The 16,808-nt window shown below is 35.5% G+C and overlaps 1 protein-coding gene across 3 annotated transcripts; it reads left to right on the plus strand.

The window, feature by feature from the left end:
* The first annotated feature begins 4,855 nt into the window (after nucleotides 1–4,855).
* On the plus strand, nucleotides 4,856–15,367 carry il15 (interleukin 15). 3 transcript variants are annotated; one of them, XM_079895427.1, is made up of 6 exons: nucleotides 4,856–4,964; nucleotides 8,330–8,424; nucleotides 11,350–11,446; nucleotides 11,622–11,666; nucleotides 11,804–11,926; nucleotides 14,933–15,367. In XM_079895427.1, the coding sequence occupies exons 2-6, from the start codon at nucleotides 8,375–8,377 to the stop codon at nucleotides 15,059–15,061; spliced, it is 444 nt and encodes a 147-aa protein (XP_079751553.1). In that variant the 5' UTR covers nucleotides 4,856–4,964; nucleotides 8,330–8,374; the 3' UTR covers nucleotides 15,062–15,367. The 3 variants fall into 3 exon arrangements, with proteins under 3 accessions (XP_079751553.1, XP_079751552.1, XP_079751551.1); XM_079895426.1 differs by lacking the exon at nucleotides 4,856–4,964 and adding an exon at nucleotides 5,379–5,497; XM_079895425.1 differs by lacking the exon at nucleotides 4,856–4,964 and adding an exon at nucleotides 5,433–6,098.
* Nucleotides 15,368–16,808: the final 1,441 nt, after the last annotated feature.

Consider the following 16,808-nt stretch of genomic DNA (forward strand, 5'->3'; position numbering starts at 1 on the left):
ATTTAAAAAGTTGCACATTTGATCATTAATCAATCTAGTTCCTTTTTAAACAAAAAGGAAAAGAGGTTATGATATCTATCAGAAATTATGTACTTTTTAAATGTATATTTAAATATTTCATATTAAATTGTGTGCATATACTAATACGCAACATTTTTACTTGGTAGTTTGTCAGTGAATCCTCCTTATTCAGTCAGTAGGTTCCACTTGTGGTGGTTAAATATTATTCTCTTTAAAATCTAGGGAACTGGTGGGATGTTTTACTCTTGACTACAAGTGAGATAAAGGCAAAGTCAGTTGAATGTGTTTCTCACTGTTACTCAGTAAAAATAGTGTAGGCTAATATTGCAAGTAAGCAAACATAACTCAGACAGGCAAATATAACATAAAATAGATTTTAGTCTGCAGGAATTTAGAGTTAGGATTCTGTGAAATAAAGTAGGTGTACATTTCCACAGAATTTCATTTAGGCTGGTTATCTAAACTAGCTGCAATTCATCCTATTTATTTCATTGTAAATCTGTGCTCTTGTACGGCTAGTTTATACCACCCAAATAGGCTGGGAAAACCCAGACAACTTCCGGCAAATTTAAATTTGCTCTGCAAGTAGTTTGGCAAAGAGCTCATTCAAGTCCATTTCCATGGCCTCGAAATCGCGGCACCAATCAGAAACGTTGAGGCGGGCTTTACAAGATGACGATCGCTCTGATTGGTTTTAGGTCTATCCAATTGCGCCCAGAGGCATTTGAGCGATGTCCGTTGGTGAAGCGCACCAACTTTTAAATGCATTATTATATTCAAATTGCAAACACATGAGGACAGTCTCCATGAAAGACCCACTGGCACATGAACGTGCTACTACATTTCTCTCCGAAACGGTAGGAAATTAAATTAGATTTAATAGAGGATTTTAACTGTGACGAGATGATTGACAGGGCAGTTTACATGACAGGATGCACGCGACAGATCCGTCCGATAAAGATGACGAAGTAGTATGTCCCAAAGCTTGCCTACTTTTTTGCTACACATTCAAAAGTAAATACATTTTCTTCACAAAAAGAGTACATACTTTTATGGCGTAGTGTAACTTAGGCGAATTGGGACGCAGCATATGGCTTTACACGATGACGATCGCTATGATTGGTTTTAGGAGTTTTAGGTCTATCCAATTGCGCCCAGAGGCATTTGAGCGACGTCCGTTGGTGACGCCCCTTTGGAAATGAGTTATTAAAGAAGCTTTGCCAGACCATAACTTAGTTACTACTGAGAATGGTCTGGTTTTAACCAGGCTACCACCCAAAGCTAATCTCAGTCAATTCTTTGCTCTCCAAATGCTCTGACCTTGACTATATTAATTGCAAGAACTGTTGAGTCCTGCTGGATTATTTGCAAGTGGTTTAGTAGGTAGGCCTACACATCACATTGTAGACCGAGTTTTCCTCACAAGAAAAACGTAAATTAGCACGATTAGCATGATTACCACAATTAGTCAATCGATTTAATCTTTTTTGTGCCAGTTAAGTGAAATAGAGTAGCCAATATTTTTTTAAGGTATTAGCACACATCTTTTAAGTTAGTAGTAGACCTGGTAGATTAGCTTGCATGTCTCTTTCCATGTCAGCTGTTTAAAAACCTTTTTGTATCACCATTGGTGAATTGCTTTGGTACAGACCAGACAAAGATCAGCTCTTAATCACTTGTCACTGTGATGTCTAATTTTGATCACATAACATGAATTTACAGATAATTCATTAACCCATGTATAGTAATATTTAGTATTACAGGAGCAAATTTTAAAACATATCTTATATTTTAAAGTTTAAAGACCTTCTTTGTGAAAGTGTGCTCATATTTACATGTATTTATGGTGAAATATGTTATTGCATTTTATGTTTCTGGCAGCTTTTAATCCATTTTCCCATTACGAAATCCATATTTGGCGGCCATTTTGAAAAATGACCCCCAGGGGTCAAATTTCAAGCGCCTATGGTCCTAAATCTGATCAGACCCCCTTTGTGAGCCTTCCTACCAAATTTGATGCTTTTATCGCAAAGTGATCGATTTTTGCGCTTAACCGCCCTACTATACACTAGATTTATCTGTTATTTCAAAGGAAATTGAGATGTCGGGTCGGGGATAGGTCTCTCATGTCGTGTGCGCCTACGGGCCGAACTGCAGTGCAGAGTACCCGGCCCTCTCGGAGTCTCTGGGAGGGGTGCTGGGAAGTGCTCCGACTGGGGACACTGTCATTCTTCTGGGGGATTTAAACGCCCATGTGGGCAGCGACAGTGACACCTGGAGGGGCGTGATTGGGAGGAAAAGAAGAGGTCTGTTCTTACGGAGTGCCACAATAACCCTGGGACTGGCAATCATAGTGGCATCAGAGGCACTCAAAACAGGGTTATTGCTGGCTACTATTAGTCTACAATTATCCAGGAGTGAAAGAATGGGTCATTTTATATACTTAATGGGTATCTTATATCTATACTTAAGAATGTGTCTTACAGCAATAACCGTTATTAACCCAGACCTCCTCTTTTCCTCTGACAGGACAACTAGCCGCATGTACTGCCTACTGGGGCCGATGTAGAAGAGTCTGTCGTCTGTTTTAAAAGGAAAAAAGAAAACGTCTGAAAGAGTTGAAGTTCAAAGTAAATAGAAAAATATCATATTACTATCTGATATCTGACAGATTAAACTACATTAAAGTTACTTGCATATTAATACCCAGATATGGGAGCTGAACAAGTACAGTTAACATAACTTGATATTTTAAACAAATTTGTGAATTTAGCACGAGTTTGTACCAGTCAGTCAGTTCTCTTCTTTTTTTTTACATTATAAAATCTTCCGGTTCTTATACCCACGGTTTCACAGACAAGGCATAAGCTAGACCCAGAGAGTAAAATGCATATTTGAGCTGTTTTAACTAAAAGCAACACTGTGACTAATATATCTTAAAATATGTCGGTGTCATTTTTGTTGTTGTCTCAAGATACACACCAGGGGCCGTATTCACAAAGAATTTTAAGGCTAAAAGTAGCTCCTAATTGGTGAATTTAGGAGCAACTCCTAAAAATAATGGGCGTGTCACTCGTAACTTTAGGACTCCTAATTTTTTTCACTAAGAGTAATTCACGAAGCATTTTAGCCCTAAAAGTAGCACCTAAGCCTGGGACAGCTTAAAAGAAGTCGAGAGGACTCCTAACTCACTAAGACCTATTCACAAACCGCTTTTTGTGGCATTTCACGTTGCGAGGTTTTGAAATGCGTATGTGGCGGCTACAGGAGCTTCCAATCGTGAGGGAACAATTTTGCATTGTAGGCATAACTAGGGATGCAATAACGCCACCAACAACAACCAAAACTAGGCTACTCATTGCATGTAAACTAATTGTAACGTATCATTGTGAATCAAATTAAAATGTTCTTCTCTTTGTAAACGTAGGCAGAGGCATATAGTGACAGATTAATTCAATAATGTTGCAAAGATATTGCATCAATCCATATGTTTCATTAGGCCACTAGGCTATTTGTTTTGCCTTACTCTTTATTCATTTAGGCTATTTATTCAGTTATTCATCATCTTCCGTCCTTCGCACTACTTGTGTAGCGCACGCATTCTCAGACCTGTCACCTGTCACTCATCATCATAGGGGAGGAGTTTGGAATCATTCCCGCGTTACAATCATCAGCCAATCAAGGTGGTCACTTCAGTTGAGCTCGTGCATGAGTAATGACGTCATCCATAGCAACGAAGACTCACTCTTACTTTAGGAGTTGTCATTTTTCTTTACTAAGAGTAGGTCTGAAAGGCGTTGTGAATAACTTTTAAGAGAAAACTCCTAGCTAAAATCTTTTAGTGCGATTTAGGAGTACTCCTAGTGGTAAGATAAAATGCTTTGTGAATACGGCCCCAGTAATGTTTATTTTTCTAAGAGCTACTCATATGCCATAATTGAACTAAGGCCTTATCCTGGCTTAGTTTAAGCCTTGTCTGTGAAACTGGGCCATAGTTACCTTTGATGATAAAATTCGCAGACGCCCGTTTCACTTTCCGACGTTCTGCGTGATTGTCAGGAATTTCTCCTTTTAAGAGAAATTCTTGAACTTGTACATAAAATGCAAAAGAATCCATGTAGATATCTATGCTATCTACGTAACCGAGACGTTTTTTTCGCACATACAGTAGAGTACAGTACAAATCATGACAGTACAGTACGGGTCGAGTAGTGACAGTGACGTTATAGTCGTAAAAACGTTGGCGATGACAGGGAGTGGCAGCAAAACTTGCGTTCTTGCACATGCGCCGTACAGATCGTGTTTCCGGTCCGGATCGAGTAGTGACAGGCAGTGTCGGAAGAAATGATGCAACTACTACTAGTGGACTCGAAATTGAAAAGGCGCGGTTTTATCGTGAAATCGCACCCCCTATGGGCGGATTGAAAACATGCGGAACTAGCTCCAACTACTGGCTGTAGTCTCTCGCCTCTGGCCAAAAAAGGCTCAGATGACGCGAAATGACGAGGTTTTTTTCCAGACACAATAGGCTCTATGCACGATTTCTGAGCTAAGAGTAAGAAAGAGAAGGGCTTTAAATTATATATTACGAGCTACATTGACAACTTTGAGGGTGAGTATTCTCCCATATCATGCGAAATCCGACTAGCGAAGCGGTTTCTAAAATCGTTGTCTCCGTTTCTGAGAAATTAATTTTATGAAAGTGTTGCCACTAGTAAACTTCGCTATAGAACGCGCTATGCGGAAGTAAAGACGCTGGCTGAGATTCTACCGGAAATACGTCAGCAGCGTTCGTGCATAGAGCGTATACAGAAATCTCTCGTCTCAGGGGGACATGAGGGAGGGAAGCACGGTCATTCGAAAATACTACCGGGTTTCTACTGATACAAAGCTTAATGCTAATCGGTGAAGTATCCCTTTAAGGATGTAGGAACAGTGCAAGGGTAAGTGAAAGTGACATGCTGAAAATTTGAACTTTTTCTTTATTCAAATATAGTCAAATATTTATGAATTTCACACTAAATGGTTTAGCCTACTTTCTAATGCATTAATAGTAGGCCTAGGCTACTCATTGTTTTGGATTTAATGCATTACGCCAATAGGTGCCAGTATTAAGTGAGTGTATTAACTGCTGCCGTTTCACACCAAAGCTGTGTGTTTTTCAGCCTCCATCTCATAAACCCACACACCCAACCATATAACAGACTTAAATGCAGTCTCTGTGGATTTTGCTGGTTTGTGATGTCAGCTAGCTAAACATTGTTTAGGTTTTCTAAAGCGCTTGCAGCATTGCCTAAATGCGCTAAATAAACTTAATTTTATTGTTATTAGTACTAGTAGTAAATTGCGTGACACGTGGTCATGTGATGACGTCAGCATGGCAATATACCCATTAGGGGGCGACCCCCTCTACATAATATAAAACAGATTTCTCCAAGTCCAAGTTAAAGATTGATGACTGCAGTCTTCATCTCATGTGAGTGGAAAATCTTTTTAATCGTCTTTCTCCAAACTGCTATTAATTTCTTTCACAGATGACATAACTCATATGTGACTTAATTACCGTATCTCGAGGTCTTGTCAGTGGACTTTAAACCTCTGCTTCCAACAGCGATTACATTACATTATTCGTTATGTATCCGAGATTAATGTATGTTTAACATCCAAACAAACGTGTTGCTGAGTTACATAAAAGGAAGAGAACTCGCGTTGCACTTCACAGAGAAAACACGCATGTTGCCAAAGTGAAAGAGCTCCGTCCACTGGCTGCAATGGGCGGGTGTGTGTGTGTGTGTGTGTGTGAGAGTGAGAGATAGTGTTTTCAGTTGCAGATTTGATCAGTGCTCACACGGAGGAAGAAGCCTTCAGTGTGCACTCATGGATTAATATCCAATTGGAGTAATCAATAGGATTTCATACACCTCCATGACATACTACAAGGACTTTTACATAGCGAGATCATGTGAACTTCACGCAACTGTTGTGGTTGGCCTACCAACAAGCTCGTTTCGATGATTTTAATGACCCTCTTCATCGCCTTTATCGCAGGATTTTGGAATAGGCCACCAAAAGCAAGGGTAGGAAATGCGCTCTCGCGGTGCACTAATGTCACTCAGAGCTTGTCAAATTAATGTGTTGAATGCATTTATAAGTTGATAGTGGTGATCATGTATGAGTGAAATGTCAGATGATCGATCTACTAAATATATTTGAACCATATGTTGTAAATATGTCGAACACTATTGTTGTAAAACGTCCCATTTCAACGTATATAAAATATGCAGGGAGACATTTTCTATTGGAAATTTGCAGACAAAAAAATTATATTCTTGCTGAAATGTATTCATAAATATTTAGGCTATTTATGTTTAAAAAATAATTTTAATATACAAAGAAGGCTCAAAACTATTAAATATATGTTATATAAATCTATTTTACAGCATGCATATTTGGGGCATTTAACTTTATGTAGGCTAATAGGCCACTGCGTTGTTGCATAATGTTAGGCTATATAGAGACATCAGATTACAGTGCGCACATTGTGCACTAAAGCGGTACATGCAACGATGAAAACGTACAAGTACTTTAAGGTTCGCATGTTAGTCATGGGAAATGACTCAATCAAACTTGCAGGTGCACGCGCGCTGTCATGCTTTACATTTCACGTAGCTTGTTTAATTACGAAACGACACGATTTCATATAGACTTGATGATCTTGAAATATTGATTAATATTAATTTCTGTGAATCCTAATGGCAAGCCATTTTAATATCTAACTCATTCTTTTAAACTAAAGCGTATAGGCTATTATGTTACTAGTAGCTTATTTTTACTTACTAATAAGTAATCCAATAGTGACTAGTATCAATTTTTATTTCACTACTAACTGTTTACTAGACACCAATTAGCTATTTGTACTTTTTAATGCTACAAGCCATAGAGACTATTCGACTGTCACTGGCAACAAATTGCAAATTTGCCAAAGAGTTTATTTGTGATTTATATACTATTGACCAGTTTGATCTAGTCCTGTGTACTGTTTATTTGGAAGTAGTAGGCTACTTAAATGTTAGATACTAGTAACTATCCCAGTTGTAAAGTACTAGTAACAACTCTAGTTGCAGTTTCTTTTATAGCCTACTTCTGTAAAGACTAGTCAGATTAGCTACTCTATAGATCGACCGAACACTTTACTAATACATTTGACTTTTTACTAAGCTTTTAAATGTTGAAAACTGGAACAGTTAACAAAATTCATTTGAATGAAGTTAACAAATATACGTACTAGTACCTAGTTACTGGTAAAAAGAAAATCGGAAGTAAATTGTTTATATCTAAACTACAATTCAATGGCAAAAATGTGCTTTGTTACCAGTGAGAATACTATAAGAAGTAATATCTAATATGTAATGAAAAGTTATAAGTGAAACTGAAATGGATACTGATTAGCCTATCAACTAGGGATGCATCGAATTGAAACACTTTGACGAAAGCCGAATAATGTGTTTTTTTTGTGTGTGCATTTTTTCCCATTTATTTAGCCAATTTTTCACCATTGCATAAATTGAATAGTCAATATGCTTTTTACTATTTTGTCTTGCTTTTTAAAGAAGAAGAAAAAAAAAAAATCAATTATAAAATTACAATTTAAAAATATTTAATTAACACTTTTTAACATTCCAGCAGACATTATACATACAAAGCACAATATAACTTAGTATAAATCAATATTTTTATTTTGCCATCTTTGAGCAAGGTAAGATTAAATCAAGCGTTTACATGTTCTTCCGATCGGATTACAAAAGGAATAAACCACCCCTTTCAATCCGATCGAAATTTCATTCGGATCGAGCTCATTTTGGATCGCTTAAGGTGTTTACATGAAGGTTTTTTAGTCCGATTGAGCCGTCAATCCGATTATAAGTGTCCATGTAAACGCAGCTATTGTTCGGTAAAATTTATTCTGTCTTTTCATTTATTCAACTGAATAATTTCGGTTGCCGAACATTCGGTGCTTCCCTATAATTAACAAAAAGACGTATCAGTAGCATAAAGATACTATATAGGTTTAAGGAATAAATGGCTTGCTAGAAACATGCATGTTCATTTGGTCAACGGAATTGCTTTGTCAGTGTTTCTCAAAGAATGTAGTTCAGTATTTGTTTTTAAGTTTCCATATACTGACTGTGCACTTTGTTTCCTGGAACTGTTATTCTTTCCAACAAATGAAAGAATCACTTCTCTATCTGTGGGATTTTTGCAGCATTTTGCACTTCTGAGTATTAAAAAAAAGTGTGATTTCTTACAGAGAACTGGAAGATGTGTTTGTAACCCTTGGTGCTTTGAGAATCACATGGAATGCCTTTTGAACTCAGAGGTTTGGAATTCTATCTTAATTCTGAGGTATATCTAAGACATTAGACTGCTTATTTCTTTTGCTGAATGCTGTGTGAATCTGCCACAAAGCCTAGAGTGGGTTGCAAAAACCAGTTGTACTATAATCCACTGGGGGAGAAAAACAAATCAGTGTAGAAAGAATTTTCACTTAGAAATTGCACAAATAATTACAAAGAAATGACAATTAACACATTGAATTAAATGTGAATTTGTGACTGAAATAGTGTTTTCTTCTAAAGCATACTCCAATAATCTTTATTTTATTACAACTCCGAAATATCATTATTATTGCACAGAAAAAAGAAAAAAAAAACTTAATTCAACACCTTTTGTGACAATGTGCCCCAATAGCAGGTCATGTTGACACTTAATTATGGGGTAAGTTGTCACAATGGCCTGTCATTAAATAGTCTGAATGAAACATTAAGCGATTCTTGAAACAGCACAAATAGAAGATAATACAGTTGTTGAGGCCATGAGAAGTTGGCTAAAATATTAGTTTAACATAATAATAAATAACATGTGACAACTCTCCCCGACCTGACGTTTATGAAAGATAAATATATAAATATATATATATATATGACATTTGTCTAATTGGACTTTGGACTCTTTACAGTTCTTGAGTTTATAATTGTTGAGATACAGCCCTTGTGACAACATCACCATGTGAGCAATCTGATGCACTAGATATTGAATCATCTGAGATTTCTGTAAAGTGCCGCCCCACTATAGAGTGCATTAGCTAAGCGTGCACGTCTTCATAAAATTCCCACTTGACTTGTAATATGACTCTACAAGAGCAATCTCTGGCTCCTGTGCCTAGAGCAAACAACACTATTGTCTGTAATTGGCACGACGTTGTTTGGCCTTTTCAATTGTCTTACAATGAAAAGGGTGGAGAATTGTGACCTGGAAAAGTGTTTAGATGTCAGATTTAGATTTCAATTCTATTATCACAATGGGGGTGATATACAACTTGACTCACTTTTAACTCTTTCCACACCATTGACGGAAATTTCCCGCGATCTGCGTTTTCACAGTTATAAGGTAGGGGGCGCTATTACGCGTCATCTGAAAGAGTACTGAAACTCCGGATCAAAACACAGGAAAAGAAGAAGCAGAAACAAGCGATAAAAGCGTTGTAGTCTTCAACAAAAACATGATTTTCTCAGCTTTTTGTTCTATTTTTGACACTCACTTACATTCAAGTGTTGATTAAAAAAAAGCATGAAGCTAGAATAAAGCGGGTTGTATTGTTTTGCTCTGCTCTGTTCTTTTGATATATTTTACATGTTCAGATATTCCGGGGGCCTTTTTACATTTTTTTTTTTAAATGATCAAAAATGCTGGCGGTGGCTGTCAACTTTTTTTAAAAACACTGGCGGGGAAAGAGTTAAATGTTTTATATAAAGGAGAAATGTCTTCAATTATTGCATAATGCTTTCATGTTTTGGGCTATTTAAAGCTACACTGTGTAATTTTTTAAGTTGATTCTTAGCAAAAAACACTGTTCTTTCAAAATGATATGTGCTCATTAATGTGTAATTACTTCTACCAACTAATCAAGTATTCTCGTAAGCGTAGAATCTGCCATTTAGAGAGCGAGTCACTCGAATGGCGGCAGCCATGTTGCGCCTCCATCTTGAAAATACATTAGCCAAAGAGGGACATACCTGGAAATTCAAGCTTCGCCTTTCGCGTTTTGACACTCAGTGGCACCGTGACGAATGCGAGGGGGAGATTACTCGCGACTGCCGGCAGATTTGAAATAATACGGCCACCGCTGGAGTTAAAACGCCCTCGGAATGGGAGGGGCTAGAAAGTAATATTCAGTTGGTAGTCATAAACAATTTCACCGCTAGATGGGAGAAAATCCTACACAGTGTAGCTTTAAAAAGATGTTGGTGATAAAGTATGTTTACGAGCTGTAATAAAAATGAATTAAAATACAAAAAAAAAACAAAAAAACATTAAAACAAAATGACTTTTTTGGACTAAATCCATGAAATGATCGCTTGATGAAACCTCTATAAGATTCTATATATGAAGTGCAGAAGACTGGCTCATAGAAGATTTCTTCTAAAATACCTTCTTTTGGAGATGATGACACTTTAATGCATTAAGCTTACGGAAAAAAAGTGAAATGTGGATTATTAATATATAGTTATGATTCATTCAAATACTGTGTGTTGTGTGTTTTTTCTGCTTGTTTGAGGATTGTGCCATTAGTTTAGTAACATGATATGACCAGCCTCTATTGAAATCAGTGCTTTGCACAACGTACAGATGTATTTCAACACTGATAATAATCATAAATGTTTCTTGAGCATCAAATTATCATATTAGAGTGATTTCTGAAGGATCATGTGACACTGAAGACTGGAGTAATGATGCTGAAAATTCAGCTTTGAGCACAGGAATTAATTACATTTTACAACATATTCACATTTATTTTAAATTGTAATAATATTTAAATTTTCACTGTATTTCTGATTAAATAAATGCAGCCTTGGTGAGCAGAAGAGACTGAATTCAAAAACATTAAAAAAATAAAGTGATCCGAATCAGTCGATTACAAAGTTCTCTTTTCGTTGGGATGTAACTGTAGACAGCAAAGCGGCTTACGAGGTTTTGGAACCGAGCCATATGCTGCATTATTGTGTCAGGGTTTATGCATAAACATATAAGGTTTATGTTCAGAGGAGCAACATAATGCAGTGAAACACAGGGGTGGGGAATAAAGGGTTTATGAATTAAATGTTAACTGGAAAACTCTCTGGAAAACTTTAGTGCCTCAGTTGAAACCGCAACACGTGGTATTGCATGTGTGTGTGTAAGGGTGGTTAAGTGATTGTATTTGCAGGATTATTGAGCATTTTTAACTGATGTAATATTATGATTCTTTTTTTGTGTCTTGTGTATGTTCAGCTGTCTAAGTGCTCTGTTGCCCATGGCTGAAGGTCATGCAATGCAGGTGCTGCGAGACCTCCAGAGTGCACTAGAAGAGACGGAGCATTTATTCAATGTAAGTGTGAAATATGATATTTTGATGCATTGTGCAACTTAAGGAGAAACTGCACAGTCGATTTATCTTAGTTTTGTGTCATAATTGCTATGTTTTGTGCAAGTCTTTATATATATATATAAACCATCTGGCTTTATCATTCAGAATCCTAATTTCCAAACATCTTCTTTTCCAGAAATCTGATGCACGCTTGTACACTCCAAATACTGATGATATCAATGTAAGTTTACTTATATAACTAAAGGAAATGAGACCAGTCGGACAAAATGTAAGCCAACAAATGACTTAAGCAACACTGGCATTGTGATGGATAAATTCTGCATAAACCCAATCCAGTGTTATTCTGTTTGTTTGCAGGACTGCACATATAAGCTTATCGACTGTTTTCTGATGGAGATGAACGTTCTCTTGCATGAAGAAGACCCAACAAATAATAACCAGTACATGATAGAGACAACTTTACAAGAATATAGTGGACCTGTAAGTCAAAGCAATAACCACAATGTGTGTGTCGTGCATCATTCAGAATTGACTAAATGTTGAGGCAGCGGAATTGTAACAAATATTTGAAACTTTTCCAGCATAAATGACTCATAAACATGTCTATACACACAATATATGGAGTATTTCTAGAAACATTCGGTTACATTGATAATCAACCTTTGAAATGGCACTACAGAAATTTGTATTTAAAATAACAGTTCACCCAAAAATGAAATTTGACCTCATGATTTACAGTACTCGCACTCAAGCCATCCTAGGTGTGTATGACATTCTTCTTTCAGTCGAACACAATCAGAGTCAGAGGTCACTCTTCCGCTGGAACTCAACGCCCTCTTGAAAGTTGCCGTAAGCCAGTGATTTAGTTTATAAAGTTATAAAAAATTATATTTTTCTTACACAAACACATGGCTTTGTAGTCCGGTCATTTTAAGCCAAAATGGGGGTCAACCTTGAACTAATTGCAACAGAAGCAAACTCAACTGATTTTGTATCCTCAATATGTCCTGAGTAAGGAAAAAAAAGAAAGAAAAAAAAAAAGAATCCCATTAGAGGAAAGTTTTTGAAAAAGACCCAAATATAGCCTATTCATACGCCTGTTCATTCTTTTTCTTACGTGAATAGGGTAAACATTTTAACCTTTAGATATCACCATGAAAATTACTGGGTTGATTACTTACATCAAGACAAACAAAAAATGTACTACAAGTTTTTAAAAATTGTTTGTTAACGTGACAAACGGTGCATAATCGTATTTGCTAATTTGCAAACAGATCTAAACACTGGGTCTAGCCAGGTGAAAATGTCTTGTTGAATCTTGTTGACACATAACAGTAAAATACTCAATGTTAAGGTCTGAACGAACCCATTTAGGCTACCTATGAACATTAATACATAGAGGCAGGAAGAAGTACTTTAGACCAGCCTTTATTAATTTTTAAGAGATTGGGTTTGGACTCACGGACCCAGCCCCAAACCCCATCTCTGCAATAATAATGAATAAAGGCTGGTTTCTAAAGTACATCTTCCTGCCTCTATGTATTAATGCTCATGGGTAGCCTAAATAAGTTCCATTCAGACCTTAACATTAAGTATTTTACTGTTGTGTATCAAGACATTTTCACCTGGCTATACCCAATGTTTAAATCTCTTGTGGTATTTATGCAAATTAGCACATACGTAATTAGATTATGCACCGTTTGTCCATGTTAACAAACAATTTAAAAAAACTTGTAGTACATTTTTTGTTTGTCTTGATGTAAGTTATCAACTCAGTAATTTTCATGGTGATATCTAAAGGTTAAAATTTTTACCCTATTCACGTGAGAAGAAGAATGAATAGGCGTATGAATAGGATATATCTGGGTCTTTTTCGAAACTTTCCCCTAATGGATTCTTCGGGACTTTTTTTTTTTCCTTACTCAGGACATATTAAGGATACAAAATCAGTTGAGTTTGCTTCTTTTGCAATTTGTTCAACATTTTTTCATAAAATGACTGGACTATTGCTTCAGAAGGCCTTTATTAACCCCCCTGGAGTCGTATGGATTACGTTTATGATGGATGGATGCACTTTTATGGGCTTCGTCCCCCATTCACTCCAATTGTTAAATTAAAATTATGGGATAATTTTCATTTTTGGGTGAAGTATTCCTTTAATAAATATATTTGGTAACACTTTATAATAACTGCACACTATTAATCATTAGTAAACAGTTAATTCATAATTTATAAAGCATTAATAGAAATTAATAAGGAGTTTATAAATACAGCTATAAATGATTTATTCTTGATTCATAACCATATCTATAATGTGTTTAATAATTGTATTTTCATAATTTATTAATGATCAATTTATATTTTTTTAATGAAGTATTGCATTATTTACAAACCAGTTATTTAAGAGTTGTCAGTGATTCATAAGATCACTTAGAAAGTGTAAGTAAATGTAGTTAGTTCAGGTAGTTATAAAGCATTTAGTAGTGGTCAGTTAACTATTTGTGAGAGCTCATCTAAAGTGAAGACAAGTTATGCCTTGTAAATCATTTACAAAGGAGATTTAAAGACAGAAAAAGGAAACAAACACAACACAGTGATACAGAACATACAGATATTTAAATCTCCTTTGTAAATGATTTACAAGGCATAAATAATCCTCACTTTAGATGAGCTCACAGAAATAGTTAACTGACCACTACTAAATGCTTTATAATTACCTGAATTAATACATGTTAATAAAGCATTTATTAACACTAAGTAACTATTACTATATGTCTGAATAATAAGATGTATGAATGTACATTTAAATAATTTATTAATCATTTACTTACACTTTCTAAGTGATCTTATGAATCACTGACAACTCCTAAACAACTGGTTTGTAAATAATGCAATACTTCATTTCGAAATGATAAATTGATCATTAATAAAGTATGAAAATACAATTATTAAACACATTATAGATATGCTTTTAAATCAAGAATACAGCATTTAAAACTGCTTATTAATGTCTATTAATGCTTTATAAATGATGAATTAACTGTTTAAACTAATGATTAATAGCGTGCAGATATTATAAAGTGTTACCATATATTTATATATATTATTTTTTGTTTATCATTAGTACACTTGTGTGAAATATTATTAAAGTTTATATATAAAATTATCTCTGGAAACAATATGGTGGTCATTTTGAGGTGTTTCTTAAGGCTGATTACTGTTGGTCAAGAAAAAATTCTTATTAGACAAATAATTCTGCATAATACCAGAAAATAAATGTGCGCAATTAGTTCAAATGCTTGTTCCATGACTTAATCAATTCCTAGTGGGTTGATTTTCTAAATGAATCGTCCTGTAATTCCAATTCAAGTTCACAGTCACGAATGGGAAAAGCATCCGATTCTTCAATTCTGAATGATGTTGATATGTATAACAATAAATGATAGTCATGTTGGTAATGAGTTTGTGTTTGGACTGCTTCTACAGAAGTGTAAGAAAACATACTACTGTGAACAAGAACTCACCAATCCCATGGTTTTCTTTGAGAGGATGAAGACATTTCTCCAGAAACTGACATCAATGTGCCAGGGAAAACCGCGCGTAACATGTGATTAGAATCATACTTTATCTCACTGATTGCATGTACAATAAGCTCATTTATCTATTATCATTTTAAATTATGCTAGTGTCTTTTTTGTATTACTATTTATATCACTTCACTCTGAAAGTGTCACTTTGTTAATACTGTAAGAAAATATATTTTGTAACAAAGGGGTTTTGTGAATAATTGTTGAGCTGTGAATGTCTTCTAAATGTACATAATTTTGAGGTGAAATATGAAAAATTCTTTAATGTAATATAGCTTTTATATAGTTTTATATTCCATGTATAGCTACATTAAAGCACGTTTTATTAACAGAAGTAGTTGTTTGTTGGCATGTTGTGGTGAATTGGATTGGTTTCTTATCTCAGTATTTATGCATTTGCTCTTAAGTGGATTAAAAAGGGTGATTTAAAAAAGAAAATCGAAAAACAAATCCACCGACACAACTCTGTCTGGAGGAAGCGTAAGGGCCAGTGTCATTATTTTTAACTTTGAGGAACAAAGAGGCTCTATTATTTTGCTTATCTAAGGAGGGATTTCCTGTGGAAGTGTTTTGTGAACTCCACGCCTGTCCCATGTGAGCCAACTACTTGTTCATGTCACCATGACTTATTATGCAATATAAATCAGTAAGTTGAAAATAACGATTGAATTATTTCAGCATTAGTTATTCAGATGCTTACCTGATGTTGAGCTGGTTGATGCTGTAGGTGATCAGGGCCCGTTTCAGGAGGTTCAACCAACTCTGAGTTAAAGTCCCCCTGTAGTCAATCATTTGATCCCTTAAAACTAATCTTTGATCACCAAAATTACACATTTAGATGTTTTTTTTTCCTTGAAAAAAGAATTATTTATGCCTTAAAATAGCTTGAATGTAACTCGACACCCATGCCTCATTTAGTATATGCAGTTCTATGAATATGCAAATGAGCCCCGCCTCCACTCACTCACTCCAGCTCAGAGATCCACTCGTTGACCTGATTGGTTACAAGGTAGTTTGTGACTCAGAAACACCAGTGTTTTTGAGACTGTCTTTGGTTCACTGCAGTTTTAAGGAGAAAATACTCAGCAATGGTGTCGACTTTTACACGTGGTTTGTCTTAAAGCATATTAAAAACACCACATAGACATATAAACAACATTAAAAACTTGATTTTCACCACATTTTCATGGTATCCCACAGGCCAAAAGGAAAAAAGAACGTGGCAGTAGCTAAAAATGAAGTATAAAAACATAATTCAATCAGGTAAAGCTTAAAGCATAAGGTTCATTGGTGTAGGGTACATGACTTTACAAACATTCGACATATTAAATAAATATCATTCAGTGTCTATTTAAATGTGCAGAAGCTTTTTCCATATTCTAACGCTCTTTTCACATAATTAAATGTTCTCTAATCCAACCTGTTACATTTTGTAATTAGGGTAGCCTAATGAAATGAACATTTGATTTCTTACCAGCCAACAGCAAGAAGGCAGAGGTTTGCAAAATGGCGGGATGAAGAGGAGATGGCCACAATACCAAGTATTTGAAGAATATTAAAATCCAAGAGAAAAAATAAATAAAGGCTCATTCACACCAAGGACGATAACTATAAAGATATCATTCTAAAAAACATTCTCAATGTTAAAGATTAGCAGATTTCACACCACAGCTATAACGATAACGGCACAGAGAAACGATATCGCTGGAATCACTTTCAGAGCGATTTTATCCAGCTGATGAACGATGAAAAAATTGACGGCCAATCAGAATCCA

The sequence above is a fragment of the Squalius cephalus genome (genome assembly GCF_949319135.1).
Source record: "Squalius cephalus genome assembly, chromosome: 2".
In the NCBI taxonomy this organism is placed as follows: domain Eukaryota; kingdom Metazoa; phylum Chordata; class Actinopteri; order Cypriniformes; family Leuciscidae; genus Squalius; species Squalius cephalus.

Coding starts and splice junctions, on each gene's coding strand:
- il15 (XM_079895425.1), top strand. CDS start 6,033: ATGATTTTAATGACCCTCTTCATCGCCTTTATCGCAGGATTTTGGAAT. Junction 8,425..11,349: donor AATTCTATCTTAATTCTGAG/GTATATCTAAGA, acceptor GTGTATGTTCAG/CTGTCTAAGTGCTCTGTTGC. Junction 11,927..14,932: donor TACAAGAATATAGTGGACCT/GTAAGTCAAAGC, acceptor CTGCTTCTACAG/AAGTGTAAGAAAACATACTA.